At 42.6% G+C, this 20,862-nt stretch overlaps 2 protein-coding genes across 2 annotated transcripts; one reads left to right on the top strand and one right to left on the bottom strand.

Moving 5' to 3' along the window:
- Nucleotides 1-1,711: 1,711 nt before the first annotated feature.
- On the top strand, nt 1,712-15,621 carry slx4 (SLX4 structure-specific endonuclease subunit homolog (S. cerevisiae)). Its single transcript, XM_085410388.1, has 14 exons — nt 1,712-1,900; nt 2,152-2,663; nt 3,782-3,989; nt 4,436-4,666; nt 4,740-4,966; nt 5,673-5,968; nt 6,235-6,481; nt 6,837-7,006; nt 8,021-8,167; nt 8,549-8,718; nt 9,521-11,796; nt 12,862-12,961; nt 13,189-13,491; nt 15,006-15,621. The coding sequence occupies exons 2-14, from the start codon at nt 2,195-2,197 to the stop codon at nt 15,343-15,345; spliced, it is 5,184 nt and encodes a 1,727-aa protein (XP_085266514.1). The 5' UTR covers nt 1,712-1,900; nt 2,152-2,194; the 3' UTR covers nt 15,346-15,621.
- A 4-nt stretch (nt 15,622-15,625) lies between these two features.
- On the bottom strand, nt 15,626-20,778 carry mcrip2 (MAPK regulated corepressor interacting protein 2). The gene is made up of 5 exons (XM_085410389.1): nt 20,197-20,778; nt 19,966-20,035; nt 19,048-19,181; nt 17,392-17,499; nt 15,626-16,706 (listed from the first exon to the last, which is right to left on the bottom strand). Exons 1-5 carry the CDS (start codon nt 20,249-20,251, stop codon nt 16,636-16,638), a joined length of 438 nt encoding a protein of 145 aa, XP_085266515.1. The 5' UTR covers nt 20,252-20,778; the 3' UTR covers nt 15,626-16,635.
- Nucleotides 20,779-20,862: the final 84 nt, after the last annotated feature.

Below are 20,862 nucleotides of genomic sequence, written 5' to 3'. Positions count from 1 at the left end.
GATATAAGGGGAACTGACTCACGATTGCAGTGTAGATGGCCTTGTGGCTGGTGGAGGAACTACAATTTTTGGCACTTCGTGTTTAGGTTAATTTTTCAGTCCCAGATGTGACCTTACAATCTGAATGTGGCAGCATCAAGACTCATCAGAGCAGGTAATGATTTAGCAGTTGTCTGTGTGTCTGCCGGTGCAGCATAATCACATCCACACAGCTGCACAAATATGAGTTCTGGTTCTTTCTCTTAAAAGACAGCTTGTTTGGCACTCCATACAAATGTTTCTGATCTTCTGGAGATCATCCTGGTTGCAAAAGTCTTGCACTGAGTCTCTGCCACTTGAATGGCTGTGGGAAATATGCTGTGATGCCCAGTTGGTGAAGTCACACTCATATAGCAGCCAGTTAGAATCTGAATGTTCATTTACAAAATATATAAATTGCATTAAGAAGTGAAAGTGTAATGAAATTTTCAGTCAGGTAACATCATTTAGTCTCTGTCTCAAATTCAAGTCATGAGGTTTGGAAAGATCTTTTAAGTGTGTATTACTGGAGTCTTTTTCTTTAAAAAGTCTATGATGTCTGAGTCGGTGTCTGTCCCTCTGTGTAAACTACAGGCACAGAAGTACACTTAGACACAAAGAAGTAAACTATAAACTCCTCTGTGTATAGTAAATCTTACTGTAGATTTACCTCTGCAGATTTATAAGATGTATCTGAATTTGCTTGCTTCCTACATGCCTTCACATTCTAACAGTATTCATCAAAGCCTATCCACTCACCAGTCGCTTTATAAGTCATACCTTGCTAGTACCTGTTTTGACCCCTATGCCTTCAGAACTACCTTAATTCTTCCCAGCAGAGATTCCTTCGAGATTTAGGTCCATATTTTGATGACAGCATCGCACAGTAGCCGCAGATTTATCGGTTGCACATCCACGATGTGAATTTCTTGTTCCACCACATCCCCAAACTCTGGTGACTGTGGAGGCTATTTGAGTACAAAGAACTTATCCATCCGATATGGATAAAATCTTTACACTGTGGTCATAAAGTGATGGACATGATCAGCAACAGTGCTCAGGTAGGCTTTGTGAACTTCTCCATTAGCTAATCTGCTTCAAGGTGTCATGCGTGCAGAGATCCACTTCCCTCGGTTGCAACAGCTGTTTGAGTCATTGTTGCCTTCCTATCAGCTGGAACAGTCTGGCCATCCTCCGCTGACATCAACAAGTTCCAGAGAACTACCACTAACTGGATATTTTCTCTTTCTCGGCCCATTCTCTATAAACCATAGAGATGGTTGTTTTGGAAAATCTCAGCAGCTCAGCAGTTTCTACATACTCAGACCATTCCGTCTGGCGCTAGCAATCATGTCGCATGCCAAGTCACTTAAAATCACCTTTCTTTCCCATTGTGGTGGTATGGTTTGAGCTTCAGGTCATCTTGACCATGTTGACATGTGTAAATTCATTGAGTTGCTGCAGTGTGATTGCTTTAAGGAACATGTTGATCAAGCCTGGGTCTTAAACTGGTTTTTAAAAAATCATTATTTAGTTTAAAACAATTAAAAAAGTGTTGGAAATCTTTAATAAAGCGTTTATAAATGATTATATTAAACTGTTATTTACGGATTCCGTCCAAAGTCACTCGCTTTAGTCACATGACCTCGACAGCAGCCAGTTATTCGTTGCTTTCACCGTCACATGACCGGAAGTTTTAAATGAAGCGGTTTGGGGCGTAGCTTTGAAATGAAAACAAGTGTTGTTTGCTGTCTTCTACGCTTTTTAGTTAATAAAAAACTCTATAGAATTACATATGGTTTTAAATGAATGAAAATAAACTCTTCGGCGGCCTCTGTAAACAATGAGGCAGAAAATTAAACAGTTAATTCTTCAAATATGGGTAAGTATAGAGGTGCTAGCATAAGTAGCTAGCTGTTGTTTTCACTCCATACCTTTTGTGGCATGATTTGTCAAACATCTGTGCCACATATAACTATTTCCATTTGTCTCAGTGTGCATGTAATTATAGCATCGCTGTTTTTATTTGAATACAGAATTACCCGCGCAAAATTTACTTACATGCAAATTAAACCTTTTCCCTCCATCGTTTCACATCAGTGGATCCAGCTTAAACTAGTTGTCTTTTTGCAGGGTGATCGTAAAAGCCTCTTATTGCGAAAAAAAATACAGTATAATGGATGACTCGGACCAGGATTTTGAAGATTTCAGCTCGAAGCATCTAAGACGAGTCCGCAAGAAACCAGGTGAAGCCAGACAGGCGAGGAAAGCAGATAAGCAGACCTCCAGTCAAGCAAGCGAAGAGGATAAGAGAAGGAGAAATAACAAAAAAGCTCTTAACTCTATCAAAAGGCTATCTTGGACGCAGCCTGCTTCTGCTGCTGGTGCTGGCGATGATGGTGGAGGAGAAACGCGTGTGGTCAATGGAGAGGCTGGACATCAGTCAGGGGATGCTTGGCCATCAGCTGAGCCTTTAAAGGAAGCAGGGCCAAGTCCTCAAAGCGGCCTAAGAGCGAAAGACAAAGTGCTCCTGAGGATGAAGCAGTTCAAGAGAGATAGTCCACAGAAGATGGTGCACAAAACTCACATCCAACCAGCAAACCACGAGAACAACTCTACTCCTTTTACACAGCAAAAAAATCAGGGTGAGATGACAGAATCCTCTCCAGTCTACTGCATCCCTTACTTTGATGTGCTCTCTTTTCCTGCTCAGTTTTTGTTTTTTCATTAGTTTTGTTTGTGTTGTGTTTGTGTTCAATTTAGGTTCAGGCAGTTTAGAGTGGGTTAGTTTTTGTAGTTAAAATGTTTAGCTTTGGTTTTTATTATATTCAGTTTTCCTTTGTTATCTAATGGGTGGTATTTGTCAGGGGCAAGAATTGCCAGGCTCAGAACTGCACAGTAGAGAAATACAACAATATAAAAATATGAATCTCTGCTCTCTGGATTAACAGATGCACAAGAGTCTGATCAAACTGACTGCAATAACAAATTTGATCAAACTGACAAAATCTAAAGACATTTGCTTTACATTCTTATTTTATTTTACTTAGTTTAGATTTTATTTTTATATTACATAATTAAAAGTTTTTTTGCACACCAAGTTTTAGCTTTTAGTTCAGTTTAGTTTAGTTTACTTAACTATAATAAGCATACACCTTCTTTCTTATGCTTATCCAGTTCAGGTTTATAGGGTTGAAGCTGTTTCCAGCTGTTATAGGGTGAGAGACGGGCTACACCTTGAACAGTAGAGGTAGTAATGGTGAATGAGTTTAAATACCTGAGTTCAACCATTAAAAGCAATGAGCAGTGCACAAAAGAGCTGAAGAAGACAGTGTTGACAGGATGGAGTGTTTGATGGTGAGTGTCAGGGGTGATTTGTGACACAAGGATAGTATTAATCTGCCTGACAGTCTAAACATGGCAAAAGCAGCAACATTATGAAGACAAAGGTAGACCTTATAAACACTGTAATATTTTATGTAGGGTTTTCTGTGTCTGTATTGATCCGAGACATATTTTTTCCCAAATTTTACACTTTAAATTTGCATCATTATATTTCAGTATATGCCATATAGAATTTACCTTGACTGTTGACAAACTACTAACAACCTGTTACCCAGGGACTGAGTTCTATCGTTGAAAAATAGGAAATGTGGCCCATACCTTTTCCTTATTTTGAAATCCTGTTTTCTGAAATGTTGCTGTGTTATTCTTGCTATCCCTCACTTTAACCCGTATATTTCTGTCTCCGGGCTGTTCGCAGATACTCCAGATACCTTCAGCTCTGCTCTTCCTCCAGAGCCTCAAGACAACGATGAGGCTCTTGCTCTGCAGCTGCAGCAGGAGCTGGACAGAGAGGCAGCGCAGGCCCAGATTGTGGACTTGGAGGATGGAGGGCTTTTCTTCTGTCAGATTTGCCACAGAGACTTAACACACATGACAGCAGAGGGTCGCACACAGCATCTTAACAGGTCTGAGGATTTTGATTGCATTTTAGATGATAGCTTTACATACTAGTGGACACACAGGGAGGCTAAATGACATTAAAAAGTTTGTCTTCACTGTTACAGCACTGTAAGAGAGTGTTTATTGGACAAGTAGCCTCCATGTGGAGTTCAAGGATTCCACTCATTGAGTGCACCAAGTTGCATTTAAATGATTTGTTGGAAAATAAAACAATACCTTTTCTAATTTTCAGGTCATAACTTCATAAAGTATAATGACAAACATCTGATTAAAATAATGAAATCCTGGGGTTATAAGAGTTTTCCACAAATAAAAAAAAATCATCCTCAGTTTCTGTGTTTTACAAAATGTTTGATTTCTTTGCAGATACATGAACTCTTACCTAAAGTGTCTCTCTGAATAATCAGAATATATATATTTTTTCATTTTTGTCAAAAATCTCTCTGTACAGGTGTTTGGATGAGAGTGAAAAGAGTGGCCCTGCGGCTCCTGCACCTCCTCCTCCACCACCTTCTGGTGTTCCTGATTGTCCCATCTGTGGTAAGAAGTTCAAGTCCCAGAAGAGCCGCTCGGTCCACTTGAAGCGCTGTTCTTCAGATATGGACGTCTCACCAGCTGTGCTGATACAGGCTCTGCAGAGACAAGCTGAGGAAACCCAGAGTGCTGCCACTGCTAATTTACTGTAAGTCAGACGATAACTTTGTTGCATAACTAAAAGATAGATGACATCTAACTCTAGCCATTTTCTTCTTCAGCATTCAAGCTGTGGGCACCAAAAGGAAAGGCCCAACCAAGCCAGGCCTGCAGGCACGGAAGAAGCCCAAGAAAAAGCCCGAAGCCCTGGATGAAGAGACCATGGTGGCTTTGGCTCTGTCCTCCTCCCTGCTGGAACAAAAGAAAGAGGAAGAGAGGCAGTATCACACAAAGACTGGCACTTCTCACACGTCAGTGACTCAAGATCTGAAGTGGAGGCCAGACGCAGGTATCTGTGTTTTTCAAAAAGCAGGGAGAGGGGAGAAGATAAATAAAGATAGATAAAACTCGAGTACCAAATTCAAATCTTCTCCTACAACAATTTCTTGTTCCAGCTTCTTATTCTGTCACACCTCAGAAACCTGCAGCTCCAGAGACAGAAATGCCTGCATTAAGCAAGGTCACAGTAGGAAAAGCCCAAAGTACAGAAGAGATAAAACACATTTACATTTACTGAATTCCCAACTCAGTTTTCAAAGTCAGAAACTTAGGTGTGGTTTATTAATTTGACATTTGAGCTTTAGTTTAATATTTAATTATCAACACACCCTGCAGCCAGGATACCCTGCCTTTGATCTTGGTTTAGCTTTGTCTCTAATAATGATAGCTGATCAGGACCGGTCATTTCTCAGTTATCAAACCAAGTCAGAATAAATACCAGTAACAGCTCAAGAGCAAACGTGAGCAAAGAAAAGGTTTAACAAGGAAGGTTTTCGTCCTGTTTTTGTCAATGAGTAACAAATATTTAACAGTACAGTTGGTAGATTGTGGGTTTGCATACCTGTTGCTGTTTTAAAGCCCTGCAGCAGTGTATATGTGACTGTCTATTAGATATTTAATAACTAAAAGGTTACATTAAGTTGTTTTTTACTCAAATTTAATGAGGAAGTTTTCAAATATCGGCAGGACCTAAATCCTCTGCTCCCCTCGTGCAGGTAAAGGGCGTGGAAAGAGAAAAAAAGGAGTCGCCCCTCGCCCTGCTCCATTACTTCTCATTCAGGATGCTGAGGGGGCACTGAGGAGGTTGCAGGAACGTGTTTCTGCTCTTCTCCTGCGCAGCCCTCCAGACTGTCCCCCAACCCCGCCTCGCAGCCCCAGCACTCTGCATAGCTGGAGCGGTGCTGCCCCCCTCTGGGAGAAAAGCCGACTGCTTGACGGAGACTCCAGCTGTCTGTCTGATTTCTACGTTCCGGAGCTCAGGGAGTTCTTCTCACCCTGGGTATCAGCAATGGTGAGTGAGACCTAAGACATGTTTATTTTTTATTGTGTTATTGCGTCAGTTTTCAACTAAATGGAGGATTTAATCAATTCGATTGAATGGAAGCACCTCTTTTGATCATTTGTTTTAATCAGATGCAACTTTAAGCACAGATAAAACTGTTGAGAGAAAAATGTTGTGTTTTGGAATCACTAATGGGTCCCAGTGGATCTTCATACTGAGAAGAGTGTGATCTTGCATGTCTTACAATATCTGACCAAAAACTCCTCCACTTCTAGACTGATGCAGCCTCAGAAGGCTCCAGCGACAAGCCCGAGTCTTGTGTTCAACCTGTGGCCAAAGGAACTCCCACCACTGGGTTCAGGACCTCCATCCTACCATCCTCTGCCAAGACGGCTTCCTGCTCCCCGGCTCCCTCCACGCCCGGTACAGGGCAGCTCTCAGTGAGCAGTCAGGTTCTTCAAGACCTGATGGACCTGGCTGACGAAGGCATGACACTCACACAGTATGGATACACAGCCAAAGGTAAAACACGCGGACAGAAATTATGTCCTAAAACATTTTTTTATTTAAAGTGGAGCAGCATTAAAGCCTTACCTAATGTGAAAATTGTACCAATAAGTTAACTGACAGTTTGATATTTTATATGATATAAAATTATGATGTTATTACCTGTAGAGTTTAATTTGAACATTTAAATAAAAGGCAAAGCGCCTAAAATATGGTGAACACATCACATACACACCTTTGTTCACTGTCTTCTGTTCTTGCTGTGTATGTTGAAGAAAAACTAAAACTGTGGGTGTTGGTTATATAAGTTTTATAAACATTTTAACATCGTGCTAAACATGAGGCTAAACTATTTAACCTTTTTTTGCAGACAACGCCAGCGAGAGCGGCTTCATCCAGGAGGAATCAGAGGAGCAGGCTGACCTCTGTGCCAGTGGCTTCCTGCCAGAAAGGGCCCACACTCATGGTGAGGAAAGACATAGCCAAGCGATGACAGCAGCTGAGCAACCAAGGGAAAAAGTTGGAGACAGCCACCTATCAGTAAGATGTTTCTTAACATTTCCATTATGTTCATTAATTTCATCTATCCAAATCTTTTAAGTACTATTTTTGTAGGACCGCTTTATTTTCTTTCAGTTAGATCTGTAGTAAGGTCCCTAGATGTTTTCAGGCCAAGTTTAATCTGGCCCTCTTGTTCTGGAGTATAAACAAGGGTTTGTTGTAAAAAGCTGCCAAATATAAAGAGTCGCCTCCAGATATTTTATTTGAGTGAACAGTCATACGGCTACTTGTCAGTAAGTTGTCCAATAAAGATACCTCATACGCTGGTACGAGCCGCTGTGCTGGTGAAGAGCAGCCACACGACCTGGGCACCTTGCAGTCATTGATTTGACCATAAACTCATCTGAATAACAAAGTATTTGTAGAGTCAAATTTGAGCCCACCTCTCTCGCTCAAACTGGGTCATGCAGCAGGACAGTGATGCAAATCTGCTAAAAAAAAAAAAAAAAATAGAGTCAAGGTGTTGCAGTTGGCCCAAAATTCAAATCTCAACCTGATTTAAGTGCTGTGGCGGGAACTTGCCAACTAATTCCCACAAACCTTTAATGAACAGAAGCAATGTTGTAAAGAAAAGTGGGACAAAATTCCTCCACAGTGATGCGAGACAGAGACACTGATACAGTCACACATATAAAAGAATTATTTCAGTTGATCACTGGTAGATATGCTTCTACAGCCTACTGAGTCATGGGGTGTAATTCGTTTTTTCATATGGTTGCACAGAGTCCTATAACATGACTCATGATGTCATGTTTATAAACGATGTCATCTTTTATAAGCTTTCCATCAATGCACAGTTTGGCTCAACATCCATCTGCCCAGCTGTGATGCAAACCGTTCTGCATGCTGCAGGCTAACTTTGTGATGACACAGTTTCTAAATCACCTTAATTCATTGTGTTCTTTTAAAGCAATAATTATAATAAAATAAATATCAGGACCTAAATAACATGTTAACATACGTCATTGTATTATGATGGTTTTCCCCCTGTAGCTAGCGCTGTCCACATTGGCGTCAGACCTGAGCAGCATGGTGAACAACCCTCAGCTCAGTGATGTCCAGCTCCAGGTGGACAGTGGAGAAGTCTTCTTTGCACATTCCTTCATGGTGTATGCTCGCTGCCCCCTGCTGGCAGAAATGGTAAATCAGTTATTACTGTGTTGCACATCAAAGCTCTGCTGATGTGCAACACCAGGGATGCATTATTATGCATATTGTTCTGTCATGTTTTGCAAGTATGAAATATAATCTAATTAGTGTAAAAATTGACGCAAGTAGTATAAATAATAATAGTATGATTGTAAGAGGTAATTAAAGGTCTACACTGATGCATACTGTAGTGTGCGATGCTCCAGGTTGAGATTTCATTTTGCTTGAAAGAATAAGCCGTGTGAATGTGATTTTATTTCAATGCTTTAAAAACAAATTGGGAATTTTGTTTTGTTTAAAGTTGTTTCTTTAGTTTCTTATGAATTAATTCAGCTTTTTCAGAGTCGATTTGCTCTTCTGCTCGCGTCACAGATGCATGAAAGTGGTTTTGGGGTGCAGGAGGAAAGCGTGCCTCCTGCTCAGAGGGTGTTGATCAGCGACGTCCCGGCCCAAGCAGTGTTTGCTCTTCTACAGTATCTCTACACAGCCCACTTCTCCTTACCGGCATCGCTGCAGCCTCATGTGCTGGAGCTGGCACAAAGGTACTAGGAGATGGAGGATGTAAAGTCCAAAGCACAAAATACAAAGCAAAAGTTTATGCGTGCAGCAGTGGCATAAATACATGCAGACTGAAAATGAGAGAGAAACAAAACAAAAAAAAGAATGCCGCTCGGAGTTCCCTTAGTAGCCCGGGGCAATAGTGTCACAACGATGGGGCGGTTCAGGGTCACCTGAACCAGCAATTACAGTATGTCTTATTAAAGAGGGAAGTTTTAATGGCAAAACCTAAAACTAGAGTGGATGTCTGCTCCCACCAAAAAGCTCAAATGCCTTAAACAGTCGATATTTCATCCTATAAACCAGGATCTTGTTTGTTGTCTAGCTTTGTTCTTTATTAAACAGAGCTGGTTCTCGTAATTGCACTTAAATTAGAAGCCCAGATGTTTTTAAACATATACACATGGGAAACATCTGGAGAATGCAGTCAGGATGTGGTTCGCAGTTATTCTTTCTCACATGTAGGACACACGAGGAGACGGCGTACATGTGAGAGAGCGTGTTGGAAGCTGGCAGGTTTGACTGTGATGTGACTGAGTCAGATAATTGACTTCTCTCATACAGCTGCTTTAGATAAGCTGAGAAAGGTTCAGGGCTCTAATGCATGTGTGAAAAGAACTTCTGTTAAGAGTTTCCATTTTTTTAAATAAAACATTAAAATCATATAAAAAACAATACTTAAAAAAGTATTATTCTTTTTGATATTTTCTGAATTTCATGTAAGAACTCTTAAAATTTGACGCTGTTGTGAAAGCTTCTTTCTTTCGTTTCTCTTTCCTGTTTCAGGTTTGACTTGCAGGAGCTACAACAGCTTTGTCATCTTGGGCAAGAGGAGACTCTGAGAGACGAGGGCAACTACTTAACCCAGGAGGAGGAAACAGACCAGGCCTTCATCGAGCTCCTCCGCTCCATGTGGAACGAAGACGATGCTGACGGTGACGACGGGGAAGATTCAGACAGAGGAAGAGATGAAGGCCTGGAAGTGGATCATCAAGCTGATGAGGTCACGTCAGGCGATAGAGAGATTCACGAAGAGAAAGTGAATGAGGAAGAGTTGGAGGAGATCTATGAGTTTGCGTCCACGCAGAGAAAGAGGGAGGAGGAGGAGGAGGAGGCGCTAGATGAAGAAGAAGATGGAGAAACTAAAAAAAGCTTAAGTGACAAAAAGCTGCAACCTGACTTTCAACGTGAGCCCGACCCCAGCCTGGATCGCAGCTACAGCCGTCTCTTTTCAGATTCGTGGGGGGTGTACGAGGAAGCAGAGCCTTCCTCCTTAGCTTCTACCTCTGGTCTGCCAAAGGTGCACCTTTCTCAGCAGTCCCCTTGTAAACCATCATATGAATTTTCAGGGAGAGCTTTGCTTCAGTCTTCAGCAAGTGTAGTTAGTGATCCTTCCATCAGTCCTCCACCAGGGACATCCAACTTGCCAGTTCCAGGTGTGTCCCCTGGACAAGTAGGTGACATGGGTGGCAGTGGAGACAAGGGAAAAAATCCAGTTGAATTGAAAATGCCCAAGAAAGATCTATTGGAAGACATGAAGCGAGAAAGCCAAGGTCCTTATAGTATTTGCACCCCTCATTCTCCTGATTCAGCCCAGAAAAAAGACGAACCTGAGCTCATAGTTTTGTCAGACTCCAGTGAGGAGCTTGAGGGGGATGTTGCTGTTCTTAGTTCCCGTAGCCCCTTACCACGTTCTCCCGGTTATACAGAAATCAAATCCAGGCACAACTCAGCACCCAATGAACCAGCTTTGAATAAAGAGGCCAGTAGTTTGGGGCACAGTGCTGGTGATCAATTAGACTGTTCTCCAGAAGTTTCCTGGCTGATCCCGTCCACACCTGTCCGTCCTGGCAGCGGCACCAGGAGCAGCTCCACTCAGACCAGAAGCAGCATGTGCAGGACGCAGCTGTTTCGGAGAAGTCAAACATCCCCATCATCACCCTCTGTTTTTTCTTCTCCTACTCTTAAGAGCACCCTTCACCCCTCCAACAGTGAAACCAAGGATTCTGCCGACACCGACCAAATGAAGGGCAGTGTCTCCAGGTTGAAGATAGAAAGGAACTTCAGCTTTTCTCCAAAAAGAGAGAATAGTGATGATTCAAGGAACGATGGAGAGCGATTCAAAGTTCCCCTGCCTCAGCCTAAACTGTCAAATCTCTCAAGCTCGACTCACCTTGATTCTCTCCAAGCTTCTTCAAAGCGTGATATTCCTCTTCAGCGCCACCCCCAACCTTACAGCAGTACTCCCTTACAAACGGAGCTCCACCATTCCCCTATGCGTCTTGCTTCCTCCCTGCTTCACACTCATCCCAGTAAGCAGAACTCAATGGGTCAGAAAAGGGAGAGAGCACCATCAGATAGCCCAGAGAAAACAGACCTGGGGAGCTTTCACCTCTCCCCTTTGTCTGACCCTTCAGGCCCACGCGCTTCGTCTTCTCATAGTTTAGAAAGTTCACCGAGGCTCACCGTGTCTTCTAGTCAGAGTCGATGTTCTCTTAATTCCAGCATTTATGAAAAGAGGTTAAGGAATGAGAAGGAAGGAAGAGAGGCAGATTCCGATCATACTGAAGAAATGTTCAATGAAGGACAGGAGGGAGAAATAAAAATAGAGGCAGATGTTGAAGAATCTAGTTTTCAGCAGAGTTTCATGGCCATGGATGAGCCTCCCATAGCGTTCAATGATTCATGGGGACTCGATGTGTGTGTAGACGCTGATCCAGGATGCTTCAGTCTGAGGCTGGAGGACAGCGGGCAGCGAGAAACAGCCCAGTCGTTAACCTCTCCCACCAGTCGACCTGAATCGTCCAGACACAGCAGCGAGTCTTTAAACCGCTGTGGTGGCGTGACTACCCCTTCCACACCTAAATGTCACAGCTCTCAGGTGCACGCAGGTCCCTCCATCACCACGTCCCCACCTAAAGCCAAATTGCTGACCACACCAGAGATTGACAACGGCCTCCTGGACTCCAAAATATGGGACAGCTGGGAAGAAGAAGAAGAGGAGGAGGAACACCTTCCTCTCTCTAAGAGGGTGAACCCCTCAACCTATCATAAGATCCCAGGTAAGTATTTCTATTGTGTAATTTGCCAGCATAAATATAAACTGCATATTACTAAATAATATTTGTTTTAGCCTAAATTATAAAAACCATCCCAATATGTATCAACAGGTCTTAATTTTTATTAAATATCAAGAAGTATTTTTCCTCTAATACATAATTTATACTAGAGTTGCTTCAAAATCTAATCAGATTCTTCACTCTACCAGACAACCTGTGCCTGAAGTAGAAAGTTATTGTCTGTATTCACAGGGTTGTACATGCTGTACCTTTGTGGTTGGGACGACAAGCCTGCACAGGGCTACACATACTATAAAAATCGAGTGACAGGCTTAAAAACATGCTCTTCTCCACCAAGACAGAAAGAATAGAATAGAATAGAATAGAATAAACCTTTATTATCCCCAAAATTAGAAATTTTAGTGTTACACAGCTCTTATAGCAAGAGAAATATAGACAAAGTAGTGCTATATACATAAGCAACCGACACATTCCAGAGCAATAAAATCACAAAAAGACAGATAATTATTATTATCGACCACAAGTTCTCAAACAGCCTCCACAATTAATTCAGTTTGTTTTTATTTAAAAAGCACCAAACAAAAAAAATAGGCATCTCAAGGCACTTTATATTTTAAAGTCGAGACTCTGCAACATTAATTAATGTTGTGCTCGTTAACTTTAATAAGCACGAACTTGTTAATTGTGAAAGAATGTTATATCTGAGCCTCATTTCAAGGTTAAAACCAAATTGACTGGTAAAAGTTTGAAGTATTGATTAAATTCAAGTGGAAAACAAGGAATAATGTGTTGTTTGGGGGCTTATTGCTTTATCAGGTTCATTTTATCTATATTGTTTAATATCACCAATTCATTCAAATGCTTTACAATTAGTATAACTTAAGATATGATTGCGGGCTATTACAGATATATTGCTTAATTTCTGTTGAATAAATAATTAGTTGGGATTTTTTAAAGGACTGCACGCACTTGTCTTCTATTTATGAACTTCTAGTGTAGAAATTAGACTTTGTGCCTAAACAGTGTCTTCTTCTTGTGTTTCATCAGTGTCGTCTCACAGCAAAAGGCAGCGCACCTTGGTGCCCATCACTCCCATGCCCCACTACTCTGACATGGACACGCCGGAGCTCAAGAACAAGCTCAACAGGTCAGTTGGTTCACTCTCATCCTCTCGTTAAAGATTAGATACAAGGCCAAGTTTTTTTTTTTCTAACTAATCACAGCGATTAAGTGAGGTATCTATCCGATTAGCTCCCCTGGTGTCACTGTCAACGCAGTCTGTCTGGCTCTGCTCGCTGTCAGGCTGTTTTCCTTCTGTCCATCTGTTAGTCCGTCTGTGCCTCGCAAATGCCTTTAACTTTCGCCTCTGTGCAGGTTTGGCGTTCGGCCTTTACCGAAGCGCCAGATGATCCTAAAACTGAAGGAGATCCACCAATACACACACCAGCTGGTCAGCTCAGACTCTGAGGATGAGGCCTCAGTCTCAGGAGCCACAGCTCAGATGAAGCCCCCTGCCAGCAGGCCAGTGTCCTGCGCCCAGACTGTGAAGTTTAAAGAACCCCGAGCACCTGCTGATGTGTGCCCTGTGAAGCACAACGGTGATGAGGTGGCGGAGCCTCTGTCCAACTCACAGGGCTCCAACACCTCCTCAGCTGGAGCCAGTGAAGAATCGGAAAGGTACTCCGCAGCGTGTAGATCATCTTAGGTGTTACATAACAGAGCGCTTGACTATAGACTCAGTCAGTGGCCTGTGTTCTCCAGGAGCCATGTTTCTGATGGATTCAGAGTTGCTCGCCTGTGTGCACCTGTACTAGTGTTGGTAACAAATCAAATGACATCAAAGGTTCACACCAAGTCATCTCTTGGCAGTCGTGAACATTCAGAAGATAATGTCTTAGTTTAAAGATGTGAAGTCCATCAAGAGTCGACACAATGCATGAGGATTGTGAAGAGGAGGATGTTAGACACCATTGCCCTCCTTCACAGCTGAATAGCACCAGTTTGTAACCTGCTATGGTCATTGTGTGTAATTTGCTGTGCTGTTGCCTCAGAATGACACCAAAGTGTTCACCTGTGTACATCACAACCCACAGCTATACAGAGGGTGCTTACATTTTTAGTGTTTTTATTAATTGAGCTCTAGAATGTTGTTTTTTGTTCCTACCTGGGAAAACAACAATGAATTTAGTCAGTAGTGACTGCACAGCTATAAAGTCAAGATAAACAACCTTTATGAATGAGATTCTTTGGGGGAAATTTGAAATGTATAAAAATGCCATTTTGTGATTTAAAATACTTCATCTAATTATGTCCACTATCTAAAATTACATTAACAGAGTGGAGATAACAGCCATATAACGATGAGTCAAAGACTTGTGATGTTAGTGCTCCTGAGAGAAAGAGCTTAAAATGCACAGAATGGGGAAAAAGTTCAAAATGATGCTGATTATATGTGATATAAACTTTATCAGCAAATGTGTTGAACGCTACTGTAAATTGCTTTTATATACTATGAAGCATTAATTCAAATTCACACACAGATATTCTGTATCATGAGCTGATGGCGCTGATATGAACTAGAATTTAAGGTAACTTGCCTGAATGCTGTTTTTGTAACAGGTAACAGATCGGTGTGTAGAAAAGCACCACTACTCACCCGCTCAGTTCTCCTGGAAAATGGGATTACTGTAGTGACGCTTGGTGGTTGGATTAGCAGGGCAATAGTATTCAGGGACCTTTGGCTTCTTTTAACACAATTACAGTGTTGCACAGAAAGAACAGCAGCAGCTCCAGTAATGCAGGACAGAGAGAGAAAACAATCTGCACACATCCATCAACTGAGTTTCTGGATCAGATAATTTAGCCAATATCAGGAGTTGCTTTTAGCCCATTTTACAGGTACAATTCCTCATATTTGGGAGGTTAAAACTTGATTTCATTCATGTTTTGTGATTGATCATTTGGTGCCAACATGACCCCTTACACGCCTGGCTGGGGTCACACGACCACACAACTACTGACATGTGGCTGATTGGAGACATTTTGGAACCATTGAAGTAGCTTTCCAGTTCCAGCTGTTGCTTAGTGTGTGCACGTTTGACCCTCAGATATACAAGTTAGATACCTGACACTCATTTTAAAAATCAGACACTTAGTAGAGTCTATAAAATTAACCGCTTCCTTCTCATCAGGTCCAATCCAGAATTATGCATCTCGTCCGACGGCGACTCCGACAGCGATGGCGGGATTTCTGCCTCTCAAGCAGCGTCCCGGCTCCAGGATCGACTCAAAGCCGTGCGCTCCTTCATCTTGTCCGACTCCAAGCTGTACAGTCAGATCCTCCAGTATAAGCCTCTGGTTCTGTCTCAGCTTCAGGAGCAACTCAAAGCAGCGGGGATACGCCTGGGGGCCGCCAAGCTCATGGACTACCTGGACTCTCAGTGCATCACCTTCACCACAGCCAAGCCAGGCCGCGCCGCACCGAGCCGCAGGCGGGTCAAGAGGACAGGCAAGGCGGGCAAAAGTAGGTGAAAGAGAGGCAAGCGAGGAAGGAGGCATTACAGTCGCACTTTTAAACTCACTGCAAGAATGGTTTTATGTAGAAACTTAAAGATAGCAGATTTTATTTCTGTGCTTGGAACGTTTGTCTGATAACTGAAAAGGCCACAAGAAAATCTAAGTGATCAAGACAAAGACTGATTATTCCCAGGTGAGAAAATCTTTAGTAAAAACAGGTTTATAACTATGTAATTATTGACACCGTTTTTCCAGGACCGGGTGTATTTTAACTGTTTTTTTTTTTTGTTTCCCCCCCCCCCCCCAATGTTGCATTTATTAAGAAAATAAATCAGATTAATGACGGCTGTAGTGTGGGGTTGACAAATGGCTGCTTTAGCCCCCTTCAGACATGCATTCCTGTTGCACCTTACAAGGTGTCCGAAATGAGCACCTGGGTCACTTTTTCCATAAAAGTCATGACAGGAATTTTAAGAGAGTAACATTTACACATCAGCCCAAAGAAGAACAGCCTGAACAGCACAACATGTCACGTACACCCTGCTCTTTGTTCTCCTCTCCATTGTCACTAACATTAAAAAGTTGCCATCCACTAAGTTTATACTGATTATAGTCAGTCTTTCCAATACTGTCACATGTCTGTCTGAATGACCAAACTGTCACTTTAACAGCCAGTAAAGTTATATCTGAAAAGGGCTTTTGATTTAAAAATTTCAAAACAGCAAAACCACTTGATGTAATAAAGTTGATATTACACTTTGTCCGCCCAGTGATACAAAGTTAATCTTCAGTGTGTTGTATTGCACAACAGTCAGGTGTTATGTGTTGCAACAACAAAATATGAGCCAGTTAAGCGCAAAGAAATGCAATCTCACAGAAGTTGTTGAAAAGGCATTTTGTGTGTTTTTTTTTGTTTTTCCTTATCCAAAGATTAACCAAGATGCTCGCAGAGCTGAACACACTTGAGAAAGGAAGCAGGTTGTTGAACAAGGGGAAGATCTCATAGCTTCTGATACATCATTCAAGTAGAGAGAGAGAGGGGGGGAGAGAGAGAGAGAGCCGTTAGAGCAGCACAACATAAAGTCAATGCTGTCAAGAGTTCCCAGTCAGGTCGCTGTGTTTGCATCGTTGTGCACTCAGGTTTCTCGACAGCAGTTGTGAAGCACGAGGCATCAAATCACATTCCAAATTAGACACAACGCTACAGATCCCAAAGACGGGCTCGCCTCCTTTCCACCCGTGTGGCAAGTTCCGGATGCATCAGCGCGGTGCATCTCCTCGTCCCGGCTCGATGCCTCATCACAGTCATGAGAGGTTGGCAATGTTGGCAAGGAAGCGCTGAGCCCACCACTCCTCCAGGTCTATGGGCACAAAGTCTGCACAGAGGGGAGGACGGCAGGAGAGACAAGAGACGAAAGCTTAACTTCAGATTGAATCAAATGAGCAAGTACGTTTTCTACACGTGAACAAAATGTTACATTAACAGCTGAAGAATTCCAGCCTGCCTCTTTAATCGATTCATTGTCCTTCACTTGAATGGAGAGCTCCTTTTGTCATGTTGTTAATTTCTCAGATTTGAAAAGCTTTCGGTCTTCTTAAAAATAAAAAATATATAATAATATTTTTTTCTTCACATTCTAAAGAATTCAGGATTAGAAACCGGTTTGGTTTAAGCTTTTCGGGGTAGCGATACACAAAGGAAAGCGGAAGAGGCAGGTAGGTGTGTGCTCTACATTTGGTCGTCACGGCTGGTTTATCTGGAATAGCCAGGTTCTCAAATTAAAGGAGGTTAAAAATTAAAGCAATACTATTACAACAGTTGCCCTCTGCCTTGCATGCTGTTCATTCAGAGAGATGAAAATAGCCAATCGGTTCAGGGGTTTAAAGGCCCAGACATAATAAATGCATAGATTACAGGTTCAAAAGCTGAGCAGCTTAATGAGTAGGAAGAGGTTTATCTGTTAGGATGCCATAAAGACATACGGTAAGATTACATTAAATGAGTGTGGTCACGTTAGTTTCTAAATGACTGGAGGCATTTTAAAAGTCATGGGAACTTACTCTTCATCGCAGCACTCGGGGTCTTCTCGGAGTACTGAACGGGCCCTTGGCTGCCAGCCAGCTCCCCTCTGCCGCCGTCCTCCAGCTTCTGCTCCACCTCCTGCCACACTGCAAACAGTCACACACGCGTGGAGTTGTAATTACCATTTGGATGTTGGATGGATACACTGGTGTATTTTTTCCTGTAATCTTTGAACTCATACAAAAAGACACTAAAAATAAAAATAAATCTTCAACCAGCAGCTGAGCTCAAGGGCACATCTACACAGCTCTGACCACTATTTATCTAAATTCATTTGAAGGCTGCAAACCTTGAGAGGACTGGTCTGGTAGGCGGATTGTGTTTATCAGCTGAGGGTGAAGGTTTTCCATTTAATAATCAAGATAAATCTCAAGGTTTAGTTTCTGTGGACATGTCTTCTGCTTACTTGGAGCTCCAATAGTCAGCCAAACATTTAATGTCTAACGGCTTTAAGGATGTTAAACAATAAACCAGTTGAACGTGTGCATGCGGGTGCATAAAACGCTTTCTAATCATGTCTGCAGGTTACATTTGTTACAATTTTTATCTTTTTTGTGTGAACATGTTCAACTGGAATAAACCGCAGGAGGTTTTCTCTCTTCGAACAACTCGACAGAGCGTGAGAGCGGTTCCTCCTTGTGTCTGAGCAGAGAACAAAAGTGAAGCGCTGAACTTTGTGGTCACAAAAGGACGCCACAGAGCAGTCTTTACTGGCAGCAGCCCAAGAGTAACACAGATAGCTGGCTCATGCCGATTCAGCTCCACAAATCATTCAATCCGAGCACGGCATGAAATACTGGCCGGCGCTGAGGTATGCTGGACAATCTTCCAAGACGGGGGTGAATGTTGCAGGGCCTGGACTTAACTCATTGTTAGGGTTTACTGACTAGAAGCAGCACTCGTCTGAGACCTACTGACAACTAGTTGAATTTTTGCAGTAGTCCAGGTATTTGTCATTAAAAAAAAAAAAAGGGTTATTAGTTTGCAAAACAACACCCAACATTACTGAAAACTACCTTAGGATATAAATTCTGAACCTAAGCATATGAAGAGAAATTTACCAACACGGTAAAAATACAAACAGTAAATATTACAATTTTGCACATCTGTATATCCAAAGCTTCTTATGCAGAGGAGGACGTGTATTGCAGAAGATCATCTGATTTCCAAATTATCATCAGCCTATTAAAGACGCTTATTAAAGATGACCAAAGTGTCAAAAAAGTGAGATCACTGATTGTACAAGTACCAAAAAGCTTGGGCTCTAAACTGCTTGGTTTCAGACAGAGTGGAAAGCCCCAGTATGATCCCTCAGGCAGACAGCTCTGCCTCTGAGCACCGCAGGTCCACCACTTGCTGTGCAAACTTTTGTGAGAGGCCGCCAATAGGAAGTATTAAGAGGTCTTAAAAAGAAGAGGAACTGGAGCTACAATGGTTTAAGAGATGAACTGAAGGGCTACACTAGTACCCAGAACAGGTTGAAAAGGCTCATTATAAACTATGAATCATGTAAAGCTACTCTAGTAACTAATACCACCTCCCCTTTCAGATAAAGATCTGACTTTTTGTCTTGGAGGGCTCACTTTGCACTCTGACTTACATCACCACCCATCTATTGGTCCCCTTATCCTCACCTTCGTATACAAATCGGACATTCTCCTCGTGTGCAGGAGTGAATCCCTCCACTGGGCTTTCAGACTTCTGTGCGGCCGCACTGTGGTACCGTTTCCCGTTGAGGCGATTGAACACGATCTTTGGAGGAGGAGAGCTAAGGAGAAAACACAAGAGCTAATTGCAGAGGAGCGGCTTTTTGGATGAAGACAGTCACAGGAGTCACGTTACAAAGTGAGAGTAAAAGTCTTATGTTCATTTAGCAGCTTGGATTACTTGGTGAAGGTGTGGCCACTTTGATTATGACAGGACAGACTGACTTGGTTCTTCATGGGCAGGGTGAACATGAGCTGAAAAGGGCATCCATTACCTACTTGGTGTTTTCTTGAAGGTGGGGTGTTATATATTAGTGCAAATCTAAGTGTAAATCTAAGTCTTGCACACTTTCACACAAGAAGGTTTTCTTAGAGTGGTCAATTTTTTCCTGGACATTTTGGAGACTGCAGCTTTGTATTGGTTAGTCCACCATAACTATCTCAGTACATTAAGTTAGTTTTGCCATTTGTAGATGAAGTTTCAATCAAGGCTAGATTTAGGCTTTTCTTTATATTATTTTCTTTATATTTCTACACCTTAATAAATCACAGCAGGCGAGGTGGGTTGGCCCCTCAGGTAGCAGAGCTCTCGGCTACACCATGCAGTGTCACACCTCAACTAATGGCGCCTCTGATTGGCCCGAGAAACTGACGGGCCGCCAGAGAAGTTGTGTCCGATAATGGAACCAACCTACGTGTTATATGATCGCGCTCGCGGTCCACGTGGAAAGTATTTTGAGCTCGCGCTGCTCAAACAGCAGCACGCCCAAAGCAACCCTCAAAAAAAAAAAAAAAAAAAAAAAAAAAGGTAAACATTAAATAAAAACACAAAGTAAACATACTCACTTTGACGTGATCCAGGACGTCGGCTTCAGTTTCAAGTCGCCGAACTTGCTCTCGACCTGCTGAGTGTTACCTGGGGCAAAAACGGAAAAATTACGCGTTTGTAGACTCGATGTAACCCAGCACTCAAACATTTCACCTTACGAAACAACCCCGAAACTTTCGCTTTCTTGAGCCAAAAGCAGCCTGACGTTACATTGCATCACGCGTTAGGTAATGGCCACATTCACTCACCTGTCCTCCGTTGTGTAACGAGTTTGCTGGGACCTCTGGTGATTGTGTACATCATGTGAACGCCGATACCCTCGAGAAATTCTGCACTGCCCCTTCTCCTTAATTGTCGGCCTCAAGCATTGAACGCTGACTCTGAAACTTGTAGCTCTTGTCCGGTCCTTCTGAGGCTGCCCCCCGAAATGATTGTTGTCCAGGTCAGCTGCTCCACAGTCAGCTCGAGGCCTGCCAGAGACTCGCTTCGACTTGTTGCCCGCTGTGTAGACCGCCCGCTGCAGCTCCTCTCCGGCAGGTGGTTCAACTGAGATGAAACGACGTCCAGGACTCGTGCAATAGGTTGTGTGTAGGTCATTCAAGGAGAACGCAGTTCCACATGCCGGGGATCATTAATGGGAGCCGGGGGCAAGCTTCCTGACGTCCCTGAATTGTGACACTCTAAGCCGGACACTCCTACCCTCTCTCATCTGCTGGTGCTCCGGAACCGACTGTACCACCTCTGATTTCTGACAGGTTACAAGGGCACTGCACACTTTATTCTCTTCAGGACTGAAAGCGAGCATGCTGGGCTAGCGTCAAGCAAGTCCAAATGCAGAACAGGGCTTCCGCCTGAACATTTCAAAATAAAACTAATTTTGGAGTATACAAGCCTACAGCTACTTTAAACTGAAG

This window comes from Rhamphochromis longiceps, linkage group LG6, assembly GCF_057381845.1.
Source record: "Rhamphochromis longiceps isolate RC_006_pf linkage group LG6, R_longiceps_female_GT1.1, whole genome shotgun sequence".
In the NCBI taxonomy this organism is placed as follows: Eukaryota; Metazoa; Chordata; class Actinopteri; order Cichliformes; family Cichlidae; genus Rhamphochromis; species Rhamphochromis longiceps.
Note: the sequence above shows the minus strand (reverse complement) of the source record. Positions and strands in the feature narration are given on the sequence as shown.